Below are 21961 nucleotides of genomic sequence, written 5' to 3' on the forward strand. Positions count from 1 at the left end.
AAAATATATTAACGCTAAATGTAATATTGAATAACACTACAGTTAAAATTCTAAACTTATTTTAAAAGTCTTTAATGCTGGTGTTATAGCAGCTAACTTTATGAATGATTTGCGGCGCTGATGCTCTCCAGATGCAGAGAAGCTCTGCCTTTGTTCATAACCACTCCTCAAGCCCCCAAAAAACCCTGGCCATCGCCCATCGACAGTCATTAAGTGTACTCTGCAGAATCGCCAGTTTATAGAGTAATAGAGCCATTAGTGCTTGAACAGCTGCAGAGTGTGGGAATTGATCAGCTGTATTCAGTGGTTTGATTCTGCTTATGTTGTAATTAGGAGTTGCAAAGATTGATTCTTTTGGTTTGTCTTGTTTCCACAGAACAAAATGAAGGAGCTGGAGCTTCTGTGTTCACTGAAGGAGGTTCCCCTGGATTGCACTGATCCAGAAAATGCTGTGATGGCTCTGAGGTATGATGTGAAACGCATTCTGACTTCCTGTAGTGAATCTCAATTTTTCTGTGTTTTTACACCTGCACTGCTGTTCAAAAGTTTGGGATTAGTACTTTAACAAAAAAAAAATTAATCATGACCGTAAAGATGATTATAATGTTACAAAATATTTCTGTTTCAAATAATGTTATTTTTTCGATCTTTCTATTTATCAAAGAATCCTTAAAAAATGTGACACTGAAGACTGGAGGAATGATGCTAAAAATTCAGCTTTGCATCACAGGAATAAATTACATTTTATTATATATTCAAATAGAAAACAGTTTAAATTGTAATAAAATGTCACTATATTTCTGTATTTTTACTGTTTTTTTGTTTTTTTTTATCAAATCAGTGCAGCCTTGGTGAGCAGAAGAGACCAGTGTTATTGTAGTTAACTGAAATTAAAACTAAAACCATTAAAAAAAAATCGTTACTTGAAATAAAATGGATATTAACTGACATAAAATATAAAAAAAAAAAAAGTTTTTCTTTCCACTAGTTTCCAAGGCAACGTTTTTCATTTCAATTTAGTTTAACTTGATGTATTAAAACTCAATGTATTTGTGTGTGTATATATATATTTATAAATTATGCTAAAATGACAAAAACACACATGAATAGAGTGCAAGTTTTTTTTTTTTAAGAATAGAATTAGAATAGAGAGTGCTAGAGTTAGAGGGTCAAATAAAGATGGAAGAGATGAGTTTTTAGCCGGTTCTTGAAGACGCTGCTGGGATTGAGTTGGGCAGGTCTCTCCACCAGGAGGGAACAGTTAATGTAAATGTCCGTGAAAGTGATTTTGTGCCTTTCAAAAACAATAAAAAAACTCTCACAGCCCCCAAGCTTTGGAATGGGAGCGTACTTATGCAATTATTGGTATTTCAGATAATTGTGATGTATGCCTGTGTGTTTTGTTTGAATCAGAGAGAAGTTTTTCCATGAGGTGAACTCCACGCAGCAGCAGAGAAGCTCCGTCCCGCTGGTGAAAACCAAAGCGCTGGTGAAGAGCCTGATCAACCGCTCGGAGCTGCTGCTGCATGTTACCATCGCACCGCAGTGCAAGAGTCTGTCCTCAACACCAACATGCACACCAGGTGACTCACACACACACACACACACACACACACATGTTGGTTTTGCTATACTTGAGAGGACTCTCCATAGGCGTAATGGTTTTTATACTGAACAAACTGTGTGTGCTATTGCCCTACACCAACCCTACACCTAAACTTAGCCCTCACAGGAGACTTTTTGCATTTTTAAATTTTAAGATAAACTTAATTTAGTATTTTTAATAATTTATTTCCCTTGTGAGGACCGGCCAAATGTCCTCACAAAGTCAAAAATCTCAGGCTTTACTATCCTTGCGGGGACATCTGGTCCTCACAAGTATAGCTAAACACGTACACGCGCACACACACGCTCACGGCCCTCACAAGTATAGCTACACACACATACACGCACACACACGCCTGCAGAAACAAAAATACAAAATGCGCTTAACAGCCCTTTGAACTTTTCCTGTTTATAGCCTGTAAGTCGGTGTCAGACACCAAATCGATGGTTCCTGTGGTGAAGCAGCCCGTGTTCCTGCGCAGTATGTCCGCTCCCTCAGATTTGGAAATGATTGCCAGCAGTGATGTGGAGTTCACACATGGAGCACAAAGGTACCTCAGACTCAGCAGAAGCATCAAATCACAGTTAAAGATCAAACAGGTCTAATTTCTGATATATAACACAGCCAAAATATGCACATATCAGTTGACTTTTATATTAATGATCCAAGTTACTAATAAACAATATTAAACTATATTACTCTGTATATGCATTTATTTTTGGTGAAACTACTCCTATGCCAGCTGAGTCATTCAAAGTCCAGTTTCTCAAAAACATGGCTCTGTTTGTTCAGATGAGGGAGTGTTCAATAAAGCATTTAGTCAAAAATTACACGTCTTTTTTAATGTTATGCTAAGGTTTTTTTTTTACACTTTGCTTATTGCTTTAATAGGTAAATTTGGGTAAAAAGCTAAATGTTTTTGTAATTTTTCCAACCAATTGTTTGACTGTCTAACATTTATTTATGCATTTTTATTTTTATATTTATTTAATAATTATTATTCAGTTTGTTGTAAACCATTTAATTATGTTTGTGGCTTAATTACACATGTCAATTTTATTATGTTAATTTGTTTTTAAACCTCTTGCTTAATTAGGTAAAGTAAAAAAGTAAAATGTTGCTACAATGTTTTAAAACTAATTGTTTGGCTGTCTAGTATTTCGTAGTTTTTCATTTCGATTTTAAAATCGTAAATAAAAAAATTGCCATAGTTAAGTGAATCGATTTTTTTTTTTGTCCCATCCCTAGTAAAATGTACCAGCAATCACATTTAAATTATACACTTTTTGATATACCGTGAAAATAACAGGTAGCCCATCTGAATTGTATAACAATTAGTCCATCCATCTCATAGAAGCCTAGCAAAATGTAATTAACAGTAGAAGTGAAATCTTACGGTAGCCTTCAAATCTGGGTACTGTCTTATGTTTTAAAATCACTTACAGAGGAAGTTTGTTCCCATCAGGCTAACATGACAGTCATGAATCATGCTGCTGTAAGCGTTTCCTTTTCTTTTGTTTATCTTCTAACATTAGTACAACACACATTACATTACATATTTCTTGACACATTCGTTTTATGCGTGTCTGGCACCACCTATTGTTGTGGGTGTATTATTGACATGTCAAAGTCTAGACCCTGAATATAAAAACATATATTCGGGGCAATAAGGTATTATTATTATTATTTATTAATTTATTTTGATTTATTAAATTTTTTTTGGGCTTATTGCTTCAATAGGTAAATTCAAAATGTTGCTACAATTTCTGTACTAACTGTCTGTCTGTCTGTCTGTGTAGGAGGCGCCTCCATCCATGCAGTCACCGGAGCAGCTCCTTTACTCTGCTGCAGTCGCTGGTCATTGAAGACAACAAGGACAAGCCCACATACAGCGTGCTGCTGGGACAGCTGTTCGCCTTCATAGGAACCACTCCTGATCAGACCGTAAGATCAGACTCATTCAGCTGGATACTGGTGTTGCTCGCTGACAAACATCAGCACTTAAAGTGCATCTTCTGCCTGCAGGTGTCCAGCAGCAGCTTCCTGTCAGCGGCTCAGACGCGCTGGAGGAGAGGCCGCACCCGGAGACAGGCTCTGGTCCACATGAGGGAGCTGCTGACCGCCGCTGTCCGGGTCGGAGGAGTCACTCATCTGGTCGGCCCCGTCACTATGGTGCTGCAGGGCGGACCGCGGTACATTTAACCTCAGATATTTACACAGACACTACTGTGTAGGAGAGAGACTGCTCTCCTCCAGTGCTGTTTGGGGTCAGTAAGAGTCGTTTTATCTTTAAAGAAATTAATAGTTCTTTTGAACTTTCTATTCATCTGTGACACCTGAAAAATTAAATATCACAGTTTCCACAGAAATATTGTGCAGCACAACTGTGTTCAACATTGATAATAATCAGAAATGTTTCTTGAGCAGTAAATCAGTATATTAGAATTATTTCTGAAGTGACACTGAAGACTGGAGTAATGATGCTGGAAATACAGCTTTGAGCACAGAAATAAATGACATTTTAACAGATATTCACATAAAAAACCCCAGCTATTTTAAATTATAATAATATTGAACAATTTTTTTTTTTCTATCAAATAAATGAAGCTTTGGTGAGCAGAAGAGACTTCTTACCAACCCCAAACTTTTGATTTTTGGTTTAATATTGGTAGATCAATATCTGCTTTGAAGCTTCAGTTGTCCATATGAATGAGTGTTTGTGTTTGTGTGTGTGTGTGTGTGTGTGTGTGTGTAGAGTGGAGGAACTGACCTGCGGGGGCATGATGGAGCAGGTCCAGGAGGCCTTTGGAGAGACCATGACGTCAGTGGTGTCTCTCTGTGCCCGTTACCCAATCGCCTGCGCCAACAGCATCGGCCTGCTGTGCACCATCCCATACACCAGGCAAGCCCTTATTTCATCAAATCAAATATGCAATCATGTAACAAGACCAAGGTGACGTCAACAGAACAGGAAATTTCTAGTGTCATATACAGTATGTAGTATTAAAAATACTGTAAAGTAGCGTTTATTTTTATATTTTGAGTTTAATTTTCATTTTAGTTTTAGTAATTTTGTGCTTTTGTGATTTAATTAATTTTTTTTTTTTACCCTCAATATTTCTGTTTAGCTAATTATTTTTAATTTAATTTTTAGGTGATGAATAATGCAGTTATTTTGATGATGAATAGTGTTAAATGTAAAATCCCAGCTTGCTATTACACAAAATGTATGTTTTAATTTTAGCTTTTTAAAAAATATTTTATGCTTTTGTCATTTTTATTCGTTTTTTCCCTTGCTGTTACAGTAGCAGTGTTATTTTAGTATTATTTACATGCTATAGTAGTATTTATTAACATTTTAAATGACCATTTATTATAATATTTTCCATTTTCATGGTAGTTTGTTTGAGGATTTTTTTTCCTTTTTTTTTTTGTTACTGCATAATGATTGAAATCGTGCAAATGGCTTTAAGGAGTTAACTAAATGAACTGAGAAAACATCATGGACTGAATGGTCCTGAGAGCGCTGCACGAGCTCGCGGCGCCATCTGCAGGACAATTAAAAGCATTCAAATGATTCAAAGCACCAAACGCGAGAAACGTGTTACTCGACCCGGTGTCTTTTCATGAATTTGAGATTGCTAGTGCGGTTATAAAATTAGCAATGATTGTGATGTAATTATATAATGCGCTACATGTCTGCTGTTACAGTACTGTTTTTAGTTTCGATTCACTGTTAGTGCTAGCTGTGCTGCGTTTGCTTTGAGCCGCTTTAATCTGCATTTGAGAACGCAACATTTGTCATTAGAAACGTTTCTAAATCTGTTGTTGTTTACAAAGAACAGTTTCAGTGTCACATAATATGCTGATTTGCTGTACAAGAAGCATTTCTCATTATTATCAATGTTAAAAACAGTTTTGCTGCTTAATATTTTTGTGGAAACAATGATACCACTCAAACATTTGCATAAGATTTAAAAAAGAGAGAGAAATTAATCATTTTATCATGCATGAAAGTGATAAAGTGAGTGAACCCATTTAAAATTATTTATATTTAATAAATGCATTAACACATTTAATTAATATATTTGATAAATGCAAATAAATGCTGTTCATTAAACTTTCTATTTATCAAAAAATCCTGAAAAATAGTGCATCACCATTTCCACACAAAATATGAAGCAGCGATATTTTTTCAACACTGATAATAATCAGAAATGTTTCTTGAGAGTCATATAATGATTTCTAAAAGATCTGGAGATCACTGAAAGCTGGAGTAATGATGAAGAAAATTCTGCTTTGCATCACGGGAATAATATTACATTTTATAATATATTGAAATGTAAAACTGTTTTTTTAATTTGTTATAATATTTCACAATATTGCAGTTTTTTTGCTTTATTTTGATCAAATAAATTCAGCCTTGATGAGCAGAAGAATTAATTCAAAATCATTAATAATTGTAATGTTTCCAAACTTTTGGCAGGTACTTTAATAATAATAACAATTCTATTAATACCTTATTATAATATATTATATTGTTATCATGATTATTAAATGCTGCTTTTTATTTTTTACAGGACAATAGTATGTATTATTACAATATAAGATATATCTTTTAATGTGCTAAAATATATATTTTTAATAAGTGTTGGGGGCGTGGCTTGTGGGCGTGGCCATATTTTCCTGCTTTTGTCTCTGGCTGATCACATGCCTGATTCATTTAATTTTATGTCATTTATTTTTATTTCAGTTTTAGATGATGAGTAATGTTGTAACTTTGATGTTGAATTATAGTGGTTTTCATTTTATATTTTCATTTTAATTTGAGTTTGTTTCTGTTGTAAACTTATGTTTTGTCTTTATGTAGTTATCATTTTTATATTATTTCATTGTATATTTAGCACATTTATTTTATTACAGTTTTAGTAATTTTAGTACATTGATCTAAATTGTATTTATTATTAGATTTTATTTAACCTTTACTGGTTAAAACTAACAATAACAACACTGTACAACAGAAAATGTCAACACTGTCAACATTTTATTAGTATTATTGAGCATCTGTTAATGAGGAGGAATACTCTGATATTGTGTGGTGTTCTTCCGTCTGTGTAATATGCTGTGTGTTTCTCTGGTCAGGAGCGAGGAGCAGTGTCTGGTGCGCAGCGGTCTGGTTCAGCTGATGGACAGGCTGTGCAGTCTCAGCAGTCAGAGAGACAGCAGCTCCAACGAGAAACAAACCAGAAAACAGAAAGTAGCTACAATGGCCTGGGCTGCTTTCCAGGTGCTGGCCAACCGCTGCATCGAGTGGGAGAAAGTCGAAGGTGAGGAAAGTTATGAAGTACCTACAATGCAAACCTGTTTAACGCTAACTGACGCTTGCACTGATGTTGATTAGGAGGCTCCACAGACGCAGTGCATTCTGGGCTGGCTCGACAGGTGTCTAGCTTGCTAACCAATCACCTGGCTCGTGCGACAGACTGCTGCGGGAACCAGGCGGCTGGAAACGACGCCCTGCAGGATGTGCTCAGTTTACTCAACGATCTGTCCAGGTACTTCCTGTTTCACCTGAACAACTTATCTGTTTATACCACAGTGTTGAATTCTCAATGTACTTAAAAACAAATATCTCTCTTTATGGAAATTCTGTAGTTTAAAGGAATATACTTGGGTGTGAACTGAAGGTAATATTTTCAGACACTGAATTACATGGTAACCCTCAAAGACCGAGACAGCCGCCCGCGGCTAAAAATAACTATTGTTCTTAAATGTTTCATAACTTTTGAACCGCTAATCCTATCTGAATGCTTTAAAAAGTGTTGTAAAGTGGAGATATCGCATTTGTGTCATGTGGATATTCAGAGGCTCTGTAGCGTGCTTGATTACATCACCACATTTTGACAACATTGATTCGTCAGAAGAAACCAATGCATTTCGTCCGTCTGAGCCAAACAGGAATGATTGTTGACGCTTAGTCCCACCCCCATGCCCAGACTGGTTCAAACTGTCCCATATTATTATTTATTATTATATTATTTAGTCATTTAGCAGATGCTTTTATCCAAATGAGTGCGGTGGAGTCGTACGGTAGAGTCGATGGTCTTTACACTCTTCAGTCTTCACACGAGGAGGCCTTCACACGACCGCTGCCGCGGTAAACTAAGCTTTTTTTATACCCATCTAACAAAATACTAATTGAACTTAGCTGGACACACTTTCCTTATTTTTCCACAACAAATGGCCAAGCAAGCACAGACACTGACAAGATACACGAGACAGAACGAGACCAAACGCCATATCAGCACGTCTCCACACAGTAAACAAAACAATTCAACCAATAAACATAGGTTTTGCTCTTTTGAACCACCGTTTAGGATTTTTCATTGGAAATTTGAACGCAAAGTAAAATCTGTCGTGTGTGCATGAAAACAAACACAAAATAACACATTTGCATGAGAGAACCCTGTGAAAAAGCACAGAAAAACACATGAATGAGTGCTTTGACATAAAACAAACCAAAAACAAGGATGAAACAGCGGAACATATCGGATAATGCACTGGGATTAGGCGATGCCCCGGTAAAATCGATTCCGACGTAGAGTACAGCCAGCGGAACGATCCATTTATATTATGTAAACAATAATTATATAGTTCATAAAGATCATTTTCCCTATTTTTTCTGTTGCACTCTGTATATTTCTCACTCATTTTGTGTGTAGTTTGTGAATCATTTGCACTGTTTGTGTTTTTGTTGCAGAAGAATTTGTGCGATTGTTTTCACTATTAGCTGCACTGTTTGTGTTTGTTGTTGTTCATACTCGGGTTGAAAATATATTTATCTGAAAAAAGTCACTTTTTTTTACTGTGCTTTGTTATTATATAACACTGCACACTTAATTTTCTTTTCTCACTAGATGTTTTTTATATAGATATTGACACTCTATATTGTTAGTAAACTATAAAGACCTGTTTTGTTTATAACAATATTGTAATAAATGGCTATAATTTGCTTGGGGAATGTTATGTAGACAAAATTTTACTTGGAATTGTAAAACACCCAGATACAATTTTCTAAAGAAAAAAATCGTACACCATAAAAAACACCCAATTGTTGCTTGCGTTTATCTTAAAATTCTGGAAATTCATTCATTCTTAGAGAAAACAAAAGGAAAATTGTGACTTTAAATTAGCTAGACTGAAACTTCAAGTTCTCCTGTTTATAATGAGATATGGCACTTGATGCTGACTGCTAGAAAACGTTTTAAAATATAAAGAAAAGTGCAGGAGTGTCAGGTGCCCCCAAAATGTTCTAGGTCTTTAAGGGTTAATTACAGTTAAATTAAATGTGTTAGTTTTATATCAAATGCAATTTTGAAAATTGGTGACATTTTATTTTAAGGTGTCCTTGTTACACGTTACATGTACTTACTATTATAATATAAATAAATTATGCATAACTACATACAGGTAACCCTGAGCCAAACACTAATCCTAACCCTATAGTAAGTTCATGTAGTTAATTAATATTACTCAGTACTTAAATGTATAATTACACTGTAACAAGGACACCTTAAAATAAAGTGTAACCCTTTTTTTAGCCACTTAAGTAGGACTTAAGTACATCTTTACATGCAATTTCATAATTACTCTATTATTACAATTAAATAACACACTACGGTTAAAACTATGATCAAGTACATGTTTTAGTATGTACATCAAAATAAGTGCACTTTAAAACATGACAAAATATTATTAAAAATATAATGATTTAAAATGCTTTAAAGTAAAACTTTTAATTTGACTTCATTACAAAGTGCACTTTTTAAAAGTGTTAAGAAACAGTCATGAAAGTGTCTCTCTTTAAGTCACTTAAGTGGCCTTTTATTTCATTAATATTATCTGTTAGTACAGTTTCTAAAAATACACTTTTAAGATTTGAAGTACGCTACAAATGCACATTCACTACTATTTAGTGCACTTCCTTTTCACAAGGGCAGCCAGAATTATCTAAAACCTTGTAAAATATGTTTAAAAAAAGTTAAGACCGTGCCTAAATGGTTAACTTTAATTTATTGCTCCTGTTCAAGCACAATGAAAACAAAAACATAATTTATTATTAAATGTTATGTATTAAAAAAAATAACCAGTCGGTAATCATGCTGATTTAAGTCTCGTTTCCTAAGGTTTGGTTCATAAAGGGTTAAGTACGCATGAACATAAGTTATTGCTTCAGTTTGAGTGTGACGCAGTTCAGTGAGTCAATTCATTTTGATTGATTCAAGAACCTGCTCGAGAGAGTCACTCATGAATTGCGCTACACTGGATGCATTTTGGATGCATGGAGCTAATACAGATATTGTATGTCATCAATTAAACTGTGCATAACTTTTAACTATTTGCATATTCTGGATGAGTGTTCGTGGATTTACCTGGTTTGAAATTTTGCATCGCCCTTTCTCCTCTTCCAGGAGCCACATTGGCAAAACCATCCTGAGCCAGCCTGCCTGCGTGTCTAAACTCCTGTCCCTGCTCCTGGACCAGCGGCCCTCGCCCAAGCTGGTGCTGATCATCCTGCAGTTGTGCCGCGCTGCGCTGCCGCTCATGAGTGTGGAGGATTGTGGGAATGTAGCGCTGCCGTCCTGGAGCTACTCGGCGTATGCGCTGGATGCAGAGCAGCAGGACGCCAGTGATCCTGCCTTCCGCATCGCGTCGCTGCTGCTGGCCAAGCTGGCAGACTATGTGGTGCCAGGTATGAGAGAATGTAGCTCACAACAACAAAGGGTCTCTCAAATTGTATTAATATTTATTATGTGTCTTTGTGTTCAGGCCAAAGATTTTGTAACCTTCCCTGTAAAACTAGCTTACTAAGTAAATAACTTATTATTAAGGAAATAAATTGTTCAAAAATTTGAGGTCAGTACAATTTTTGGAAGTGTTTTTGAATAATAAAGCATTGTTGCATTTATTTGATCAAAAATACAGTAAAAAGAGTAACATTTTGAAATATTTTTACAATTTAAAATAGCTGTTTTCTATGTGAATATCTGTTCAAATGTAATTTATTTCTGTGATCAAAGCTGTATTTTCAGCATCATTACTGCTGTCTTTAGTGTCACATGATCTTCAGAAATCATAATAATATACTGATTTACTGCTCAACAAACATTTCTGATTATTATCAATGTTGAAAACAGTTGTGCTGCACAATATTTTTGTGGAAATTGTGATGCATTTTATTTTCAAATAGAAATTTTCTGTCACAATGTATTTCCTGCTTTTTTCAATATTTTTACTGTCGTTTTTGATCAAGTAATACATCCTTGCAACTCGGGATATTATAGTTAACTAAAGCCAAATATATGTATTTGTTATTTGAATGTTTTTTTTACTTTAAAATAGATGAAATATAATAACCTGAAACAATTTTATTTCAGCTTTCATTGCACATTTCTCATTTTTATTTAGTTTAACTTGATCTGCTAAAATAAACTAAACTAAACAAACAAAGAACCCAAAAAAAGATGAAAATATGCAACAAAATTATTCAAACTCAAAACCAGAAAATTTAAAAAAGTCTAAATATTAAAAAAAAAACGATAATAGTATCTCAGCGGTACTAAAGTAGCACTGGCTACTAAATTAAAATATTGATTTTGTAAAAAAAAAATTCATTAAAAAAGGCACTATTTCTTTAAATTATTTTTATTTACTTTCAGGCACTATTTAATAATATATTTAATATATTTTAATAACTTAATTAAAATTTTAATAAGTTAATTATCAGGTTTTTTTTCTTTCCAGCTTTATCAACGCATATTTTTCTTATGTTTTTAATATTCACTCTTAGGTTGCCAGACGTTGCTCTCCCCCAGCGCCTCTGAGCCCGACACCAGTCTGACACGGGCCTGTCCGAAGAGCAGCACTAAGACCGACAGAGACGCTAGCGAGGAGGGCGAAGCCGTGGATGGCAAGCTGTCCATTTTCATCCATAAAAGAGAAGACCAGTCGTCCCATGAGGTGCTTCAGCCCTTACTCAGGTAAAACACTACATTCAGCTCACTGAACACATGGATTCGGCCAAAAATTGTAGAAGTTATGACTGATGTCAGTATTTGCGCGACACCTTGCAGCAGCTCAGAGGGTCGTCCCTTCCGCCTCGGCACTGGAGCGAACATGGAGAAGGTGGTGAAGATGGATCGGGACATGACGAAGGTCAGCTCTGGTTTAGTGTGGATGGTTTTGAGGAGCAGAAAGCAGTGCTGGATGAGTGAGATGCTGTTCGTCTGTGTTTTGCAGAGCGGCTGCTGTGAGGTTATTACAGAGGAGGCTTCGTCTGCTCTGCGGAAAGCCAATAAGTGGGCTCAGTCCGGGCTTATTGTTAGTGTGGGTCCCCCAATAGAGAGCACGGGCCAGGAGAATGCTGGGATATCCACCACAGGTGACAAGAAGAAAACCGCCCAGTCTACAGTGTGCAGAGAGAGGAACGCTGAACTGGCTCGGTAAGAGTAATTTACTGTATCTTCATAAGGCCTTCCATCTTTATATGCTGCATACCTGCAAACTCATTGCCTTTCAGTGAAATGTGCTGCTCTGATACTGAAATTCAGGTAATTCATGCAAATTAGAGGCATTTTATATCTGAAGTGAACTGTCTAAAAAGTTTTGATGGCATTTTCTTTTCATCTTATCTACAGTTGTGCTCATAAGATTACACACCCCTTGCAGAATATGCAAATATGTTAATAATTTTACCCAAACAAGAGGGATGATGAAAATTGAATGTTATTTTTATTTAGTACTCTCCTGAATAAGCTATCTCACATAACAGATATTTATATATACTCCACAAGACAAAATAATAACTGAATTCATAAAAAATGACCCCGTTCAAAAGTTTCCATACCCTTGAATCTTAATAATGTGTTGTTTCCTGGATGATCCACGACTGTTTTTATATTTTGTGATGGTTGTTCATGAGTCCCTTGTTGGTTCTGAGCAGAAACATCCTCCATCTCCTGCGCATTCTTTGGTTTTCCGGCATCTTCTGCATATTTGAACCCTTTCCAACATTTACTGTATGATTTTGAGATCCGTCTTTTCACACTGAGGGCAATTGAGGGACTCATACACAGCTATTACAAAAGGTGGAAACATTTACTGATGCTCGAGAAGGCAACACAATGCATTACGAGCTGGGGGGTGTAAACTTTTGACCAGGATGATGATTAGGGGTCGGAGAAAAAAATCAATTGTCCGATGCATCGCGAGAGAATATGCGCATGTAAATTTATGAGCAAAACTGTACATATTATGACTAATAAAGCAGGGTTATACAAGTAATATTGATACACTGTTACTATTTTAATTAGTATTTAGAATTATTTTCTTTTTTAATTTTCATTTTAGTTCAGGTTTTAGTAATTTTATGTGCTTTTGTGTTTTTATTTTAGTTTTTTTTCTATGTAGCTTAAATTTAATTAATTTATTTCAATTTTAGCTCTAGTAATTTAGTCATTTTTAATGTTTAAGTACAGTGCTGAAAGTGAAGAATTTGGGACAAATAATATTAGTGTTGTAACTGGAAAAATAAACAAATTATTATGATCAAATATTTAGTTTTATTTTCTAAGATGATGATGATAATAAGCCCTAAATATGCACAGTCCTATATATAAACAGTTGTAAAATAGCAACAATCAAAATAAAATGCTTACTAAAATATATATATATATTATCACTTTACTTGCAAGTCTTGTGATAATTAACCAGCATGAGAGAACTGTGAACGTGTGAATGTGTCATTAAATTATTGAAATATTAATTTAAAATCTCGAGGGGGCCTTTCAGTAATTGTTTTACATAATGTTTTAAATTTTGGAGTTCCTGACATAATCATTCATAAATCTTTTTATTTTGGACAAAACTTTTTTTATTTAAAGAAGAAAAACGTTTTTACGATTTAATTTATTTAACTATTTAGTGAACTTGTATTGAATTAGTTGTATAAGTTTTCACAGTCATTCTACAGTTTAAGATGTTACTACAGAAACTGTGTGGTTTCAAAAGAGCATTGCTACCTAAACAACATGTAGTTCTACTATAATATCAGAAAGTGGTTTCGACTGCTGATTCCAAGGAATTTGTGGAAGGAGAAATGCCTGAAAGCCTGTGATTTGACACACAGCTCAGATCCGGTGCGGCCCTTCATCAGCGGTCACGTGGCGAACAGCATGGCTGCGGAGGTCATCGCTCTGCTGCACAGTCTCCTGACTGCACCTGAATCCAACACGGCTCAAATATGGACCAGCACCGCAGAAAAGGTGAGCTGCGCTCTTTCATTCTCTTTCATAAAATAACATAAAAAAATACTTCTCAGAGAAACAGACATGGCTGAAATCTCCCTGTGTAGTTTGTGTTTTCTGCTCACTCCATACTCCTCTCTCTCAGGTGTTGTCTAGGGCTTTGATGTACATCCCTCAGTTAGGCAAGTACGCTGAGAGTATTCTGGAGAGCGGCAACAGCAGCGGCAGGAAGTTAGCGAAGCTGCAGGCCATTGGCCGACAGGCCGTGGCGGCTCTCTGCGCTCTAGGAGGATTCAAGGAGACCATCAAGATTGGTTCTGAAGTCCAGGTGAGCCATTATGATGCACTAGCAGTCATTGAACAGTAAGATTTTTAAGGTTTTTTTTTTTCAAATAATTCTCCTCTGCTTACAAAGCTTGCATTTATTAGAAGGATTTCTGAAGGATCATGTGACACTGAAGACTGGAATAATGATGCTGAAAATACAGCTGCGCATCACAGAAATAAATTACATTTTACAATATATTACAATAAAAAACAGCTATTTTAAATAGTAAAAATATTTCACAATATTACTGCTTTTGCTGTATTTTGGATCAAATAAATGCAGGCTTGGTGAGCAGAAGAGATTTATTTAAAAAACATCTTGCTGTTCAAAAACATTTGACTTGTAGTGCAAATATACATGCATAGTTTAGCAGATGACGTATGTTTTTAGCAGATGAATTATTTCAGGTGTACTACATCATGCTGAAGTGTTTGTCCATGCATGTTCTCGATGGCAGGTGGTGGGTAAAGGTGTGTTGGACAGTGTTGGGGTCGTCATTTCCATTAATGAGCAGGAGGGAATCGCCACGGTCAAGTTTCCTTCCTGCGAGTACCGGCGCACCAGCAAAGCGTCGGATATCCTCACCGTACCCATATCCCGCCTCTGCACCCCTCACTCTGAGGTAATCACACCTTAAACCTCTGTAGAACTGCTGCATTTCATATATTTAGCATTGCTGTTTACTTTTGCTTTGAACAATGAAAATGTTTTCAGGTCATAGTTTAACTGCCCATTGTTATCTGGCTCTTCCACTTTAACAAGTTATTCCCTTGTGAAAATAAAGTACAGTGTAGCATACTTTTAAAAAGAGAACTTGTAATAAAAAGAATACACTTAAGTGTGAATTAAATGTAATGTTTTCTAACATTAATTGCTATTAATCCTCATTTAAATTGAGGTTAAATACAGTTAGCTGAACTTTTGCATGTTTTTGACCCACGTAAGTAGGACTTAAGTACATCTTTATATGTAATTTCATAATTCTATTGTCTTTGAAATCTAATTACAGTACTGCCTGAATGTAGTGACAAGCATTTATGATGAACTAAAATATACTTAAATATAATTTCTGTTGAAACCTGTATGTCATGTATTAAAATATATTCATAATTTCACATTTGTAATGAAGTTGCAATTTAGTACATTTAAAATATATTAACCTTAAATTTAATATCAAACAACAGTTAAAACTGATAATCAAGTACTTTACGTTTGCTTATTATGTTAATAATCAAGTGTACTTCTTTAAAATACCTCAAAAGATTATTAAACTTGTCAAATTAAAAGAGTTGCTTTTAAATCATTATAACACATCATTTCAGCCTTATTTTAATTAACTTTTTTTTTTTTTTTTTTTATAAATGTTGTATTTTTAATAGTTTTATTGTTAGTTAAGAAACTTCTTTTTTTTTAACCATGACGGAACATTTTTTGCAAACAAGCTTTCCACCATGATGTTAATTTTTTTTATTTATTATTGGAATCAAATTACTTTGATTAATAATGTGGAATCATCTTAACTTGTTAGTTAGTTAAAAAAACATGCCCCATTTTGTAAATATAAAGTAACAACCCACTGTTGACTTACCATTGAGCTGACTAAATTACTGGCTAAAACCAGAAAAACTGACACTTTGAATTTCCACTTTGAGATGTGAATAAACTTGCCTTTGCCTGTGGACTTTTGAAGCGATGTGTGAAGCAGCTCAGATATCTGCTGTCATGTCATGTCTCTTACGCAGCTCTGTGTGTTTGTGGTCAGGCTCTGCCGCTGCACAAGCTGTCCATCACAGAGAAGGTTGTTCAGGCTGTGCAGTCCATGCTGCTGCCGCAGGAGGGCAGTCTGTCCATCCACACGTCCCTGCCTGCGTCTGGAGACGGCTCCAGTCCTGTGATGGCTGCGGTGCGTCTTCTGGCCGAGATCAGAACCAGGTCAGACCCTCAGTGCACCAGGAATATATGAATTGCTGCTCTTCTTGTTTGTGCATTATTGTACAGTAGGGGTGTAACGGTACACAAACATGACGGTTCGGTGCGTACCACGGTTTTGACGTCACGGTTCAGTATGGTTTCGTTAAAGCAGGAGGACAAAAACAACATAAATAGCTTTTTTTATTATTAAACAATATTTTACTGAATTGCTCTTTTTTTTAAATAAATTCAATTATAATTAAAATGTTCTTAGGGATAAAAATCTACCTCAGCTTCTGCTCTAAACTATAGGGAACCCTTTAACATCAATATAAGGTTATAATTAACAACAGAGCCCAAACTTAAATTCAATTACTATTTATTTTTAATTTTAATAATCAACACTCAAATTAAAAAAATTAAAGCAAACATGTAAATTGTTTTTAAATTAACTTCTAAATTATACAATTTCTATTTGCTGTCATAACTTGTTTCATAACAGATTTATTTAAACATGCATTAAATAATGAAGACATCACTAACAGGTAAAGTAAAATGTAATAAATATATAGTCCAGTACTTCTTTATACTTCATTTCTATAGCAAATATGAGCTGTGGACTGATGCCTGAGGTTTACGAGCTGTTTTAATGGTGTCTTTCCGTGGTTGTAACACTAATTTAGCAATGTTGCGATGTTCATTTGTTTATTTCGGTACGAATACGTTACCCGTTACACCTCTGTTGTACAGTACTGTTTGGGATATGGGGTGTTTATTGTGCGTGTTTGACTCGATCAGAGCGTGTTTGGTGATGGCGCAGCTGCTGGAGGACAGCTCGTTCTGTGAGGAGTTCATTCAGCAGTGTCCGGCAGCAGTGGAGGTGCTCAACCTGATCGCTCAGGAGTGCAGTCCTGGTGAGAGCCCACACTAATATGACCTCAACCTGAATGCAGCATCAATGCAATGTGACTTTTTTTTTTTTTTTTGTACATCCAAAAACAGTAACCATAAAATAATATTCAATCTAAATTGAATATTTAATAATATAAGTTATTTCAGATAAATGCTGTTCTTCTGAACTTTCTATTGATCAAAGAAACCTGAAAACAATTATACTCAGCTGTGTTCAACATAATAATAATAATAAATGTATTTTGAGCAGCAAATCAGAATATTAGAATGATTTCTGAAGGATAATGTGACTGGAGTAATGATGCTAAAAATTCATCTTTGAAATCACTGGAATAAATTACAGTTTAAAATGCATTCAGATAGAAAACAGTTATTTTAAATGGTAAAAATATTTCAAAATTGTACTGTTTTTGCTGTACTTTGGATCAAATAAATTCAGGCTTGGTGAGCAGAAGATAATAATAAAAAAAAACATTCAAAAACTTAGTTCAAAAACTTTTGGCTGGTAGTGTACATCCTCCAGGTCTTCTGAAGCCATGTGATATCTTCCGTTTATCGGCATCTCTGTGTTTGCAGGAGAGCGTTTAGTGATGGTTGAGGCTCAGTGTGAGCGGGTTCGGATGCTGTATCGAGACTGCGCTCGTCCTCCACCTCCTCCAGTGCAAACCGATCAACGGCAGGTGAGATGAGCCTCATTACTGCTTCAGTTGATGAGATCGAGGGTTGTGTGATATTATCATGTCAGTTCTCCTTGACATTCCTGCTTGCCATATATGGACTGCCCTGTAAACACACAAAACAACTGGCAGACATAAAGCACCTCAAAGCCTTCTGATTGGCTGAAACTGCTTTGTTAATAATACCTTGCTTAGCAAACACAATGTCTTCCTCTCTCCGCAGCCCAAGGAAATCACGTGGTGCCCGTTGCGCGTCTTCCCTCCGGTGCGCGCCTGCATGTTCTCCTCACACCTGACCTCTGTGACCTTTCTGGCCGATCCGAGCGCAGGCGGAGGCCTTCCCAGAGGAACGTTCATCTACGCCACCTCACCTGTGCCTGTCCAGGTAACCACAGCATTTTTTTTTTTTTTTTAATTAAGACTCTTTTGTTTTAGATTTTTTTTTTTATTATTTAGATTTCATTTTTATATTTTCTAGTTATCCTTTTAATTTTAGTAAATGTTTTAGTAATTTTGTTGTGTTTGTCATTTTTTTTTTATGTCTGTAGTTTTAAGTAAACTGAAATTATGCCTTTTAAATTTGAATATAATTTGAATATTGATAATATTTAAGTACAAAATTTGAATTGAGTTTTTTAGCCGTTTTGACAGCCCTAATGGCAACTACCTGAATTTTTTTTTTTTTTTTTTTTCAGTTAATGTTTATTTTATTTCGAGTAATTTTTTATGGTTTTTGTTTTAGTTCACTATAATAACCATGGCAAGGACACATTAAATGAATGAAAAGGGACAGTAAAAGCATTTATAATGGTACAAAACTAAATGCTGTTCTTTTGAACTTTTTATTCAACAAAGAATCCTGAAAAATAAAATGTATCACAGTTTCAACAAAAATATTGTGCAGCACAACTGTGTTCAACACTGATAATAATCAGAAATGTTTGTTGAGCAGTAAATCAGTATATTATAATGATTTCTGAAGATCATGTGTCACTGAAGACTGCAGTAATGATGCTGAAAATACAGCTTTGATCACTGAAATAAATTACATTTTAACAGCTATTCACATAGAAAACAGCTGTTTTAAATTGTAAAAAATATATATATATATTTTTTTGATCAAATAAATGCAGCCTTGGTGAGCAGAAGTGTACACTAGTGTATAGCCAATAAGAGTAGTCTATCTATCTCTAATCTTCTCCATCTTTTTCTGGTTTCCAGGCCCCCTCCTTTTACTGGGAGATCGAGGTTGTTTCTTTCGGAGACTCAGAGGATGACAGCGGCCCTATAGTGTCGTTTGGTTTCTCCCCGGAGGCCGAGAAGCGAGACGGCGCCTGGACCAGTCCTGTGGGCACCTGTCTATTCCACAAGTACTGACCCGCTCCATTTAACATACAATACCATGTTTATTTATATAACACATTTAAAATGTATGCAAAATAAAAGAGATCAACAAGATTTTAAACAATAAAACTGTCAAATGGATGAGGTTCGCCAAAACAGAGAATCATTGCACAGCAAGTCAAGGAATATTGAATGCCACGGAGAAGAAATAAGTTTTAAGACTAGACTTAAAAATAGATAAAGTTGAGGCAGAACCGGGAGTCTATTCCACAACAGAAAAATCACCCTTGTTTTTGAGTCTTGCTCTGGGAACTTGCAATAAACCAGAATCGGCAGATCTGAGTGATTTTGATGGATGCGACCAATCAGATTATGGAGAGATTTATAGACCAGCAGTAAAATATTAAAATATTATATTTGACTGGCAGCCAGTGTAATGAGATCAAAACTGGTGTGATAGACTCATGTTTGCGCTTTCCACAAAGTGAAACACATGACTGAGGAACACTGACATACAAAGAGTTTCCAACATACAATACAAACCATTTCAAACTTCTTTAGAGACATAAATCAAGACGTCAAGAGACGAAGATGATAAAATCTGGACTTGACCACAGCACTTATCTGCTTATCAAATTTAAGACTGTTAGCCAATCAAACACCTAAGTTTCTGGCACATGTAGTGCTGTATGGTTCACTGGACTCTTTTCTGCTTCCCATCCTAACTCTCTTCTTTGTGTCGTTCTTGTTGTTTCTCTCCCGCTCAGTAATGGGAGGGCGGTACACTATAACGGCTCCAGTTTGCTGCAGTGGAAGAGTGTGAGACTAGACGTGGCTCTACTTCCTGGTGAGACAGGACGGCTTTTATTCATTTGAGCATTCAGCCATTAACTACAAGCCAACTGTTGGGAAAGCAACTTTTGAAGCTGTTAAAGCACATTTAAAGGGATTGTTCTTTCCCGCGACGGCGAGTTGCCTATTCTCTTCTTTAACTCCTGTAACTAACGCTTTGTTTGCTCTTATTGTGCTCTCTAATTGCTCTTAACTTACAATACATTATTAAGTCTTAATTAGTTTAAAGAGCTGAAATTGAGTGGTGTAGAAGCATAATAATTATTGATTGATAATTGCCTCAACCTCATCAGCTGTTGTGTGCACAATAAAATATCACATACTCTGCAAAAAATGATTTTCTTAGTCTGTAATAGGCTTGTTTTTGATTTGCAAATATCTAAATCAGCTAAAAACACATCTCTTCAATCTTTATCTGACCCTCTAACTCTAGCACTCTCTACTTTAATTCTATTAGAATAAAAAATAACAACACTAGCTTCTCTGTTCTTTTTGTTTTCTTTTTTATTTATTATACAGTTAACAAAAAGAAGAAAAAAAAGGCCTGTAGCACTAGCTATGTGTACTGTGTGAAGTTAACTGAGACTTGTCATAGCACTCGCATATCTTTGCTCTTTTGTTGGTTTTGATTGCTTCTATTCGTCCTCATTTGGAAGTCGCTTTGGATAAAAGCATCTGCTAAATGACTAAATGTAAATGAAATCAAGATAAATTTACCAAAATTGCAAATTGACTCTTATTTAAATAAAAGTATACAAAAATAAATAATATAAAAAATTAAGTGAGACGGTATTATAATTAAGTTCTTGCTTAAAATAAGAAAGAAATAATCTGCCACTGGTGTAAGTAAAATTTATGTTTTTCCCCTTTGAATTAAGTTTATATTTCTTGTCCCATTGACAGATATTTTTTCTTATTTTAATCAGAAATCTGCTTAATTTTGATGTTATATTAAAATAAGTCTCAATATAATATGCCATTTTGCTTCTCAAACGCATCTTGATTTAAAAATGTTGATAATTTTTCTTTTTTTTTTTTTTTTTACTGGAAAACAAGACAAAAATACTGAAGAAAATCAATTTTGCAGTAAAAATCAATGTACAAAAACATGCCGATAGTTGTTGGAAAAAGCATCTTGTAACAGAAAAAGCTGTGCTGTTTATGTAATAGAATATGTAAAGTTAGTAGGGTTTCTACATGTGTGACCCTGGAGCACAAAACCAGCCATAAGGGTCCATTTTTCTAAATTGAGATTTATACATCATCTGAAAGCTGAATAAATTATCTTTCCATTTCCATTGACAACGATTTGAAAATCTGAGGGTGCAAAAAAATCCAAATATTGAGAAAATCACCTTTAAAGTTGTTAAAATTATCAAAAATTAAGTTTTGATATATTTGTGTTTGGAAATTTACAAAATATCTTCATGGAACATGATCTTTACTTAATATCCTAATGATTTTTGGCATAAAATAAAAATCTGTAATTTTGACCCATACAGTGTATTGTTGGCTATTGCTACAAATATACCCCAGCGACTTCAGACTGGTTTTGTGCTCCAGGGTCTCATATAGTAACTTACTCCCCAGTGCTGGTAGGCAAACATTTGACAAAGGCCACCGTTTCTGATCAATCACAAGTTTTTCTGTTCATGTGTAACTCTGGAGCTGCTCTGGTGATGGTGTGTGGTGTGTTTTGACACAGGTGATGTTGCAGGCATCGGTTGGGAGCGTTTGGAAGGCACTCCTCCTCCACCCGGACAGCCTCCTAAAGGAAGAGTGTACTTCACCTACTGCGGTCAGCGTCTCGCTCCTTACCTGGAGGACGTGGCCGGAGGCATGTGGCCTGTAGTCCACATTCAGAAGAAGGTTTGCACTCAAAAGATAAATAATGAGGCTTAATAATGGTTTCAGTTCATTTATAGGTTAAAATGGATATGCTTGAGAGGAAAACAAGCCCCTGAAAGAGGTGCTGCTGAAAACACAATTTGCTCATTACATAAGGATATGTTGTTCTCAATGTTAT

The 21961-nt window shown here is 35.4% G+C and overlaps 1 protein-coding gene across 1 annotated transcript in view; it reads left to right on the top strand.

The window, feature by feature from the left end:
- Positions 1-21961, top strand: part of LOC306868813 (putative E3 ubiquitin-protein ligase HECTD4) — an 83663-nt gene that overhangs the window by 32207 nt on the left and 29495 nt on the right. The window contains exons 28-49 of the mRNA XM_079415196.1: positions 377-465; positions 1414-1583; positions 2021-2156; positions 3406-3550; positions 3632-3798; positions 4362-4508; positions 6749-6933; positions 7008-7161; positions 10078-10358; positions 11457-11646; positions 11740-11821; positions 11906-12108; positions 13794-13929; positions 14057-14239; positions 14697-14861; positions 16002-16171; positions 16949-17064; positions 17639-17742; positions 17963-18124; positions 18961-19109; positions 19851-19930; positions 21641-21804. Of these exons, the coding sequence (XP_079271322.1) occupies positions 377-465; positions 1414-1583; positions 2021-2156; positions 3406-3550; positions 3632-3798; positions 4362-4508; positions 6749-6933; positions 7008-7161; positions 10078-10358; positions 11457-11646; positions 11740-11821; positions 11906-12108; positions 13794-13929; positions 14057-14239; positions 14697-14861; positions 16002-16171; positions 16949-17064; positions 17639-17742; positions 17963-18124; positions 18961-19109; positions 19851-19930; positions 21641-21804 (3378 nt within the window). The remainder of the gene's footprint in view (positions 1-376; positions 466-1413; positions 1584-2020; positions 2157-3405; positions 3551-3631; positions 3799-4361; positions 4509-6748; positions 6934-7007; positions 7162-10077; positions 10359-11456; positions 11647-11739; positions 11822-11905; positions 12109-13793; positions 13930-14056; positions 14240-14696; positions 14862-16001; positions 16172-16948; positions 17065-17638; positions 17743-17962; positions 18125-18960; positions 19110-19850; positions 19931-21640; positions 21805-21961) is intronic.

The sequence above is a fragment of the Barbus barbus genome, assembly GCF_936440315.1.
Source record: "Barbus barbus genome assembly, chromosome: 1".
NCBI lineage: Eukaryota > Metazoa > Chordata > Actinopteri > Cypriniformes > Cyprinidae > Barbus > Barbus barbus.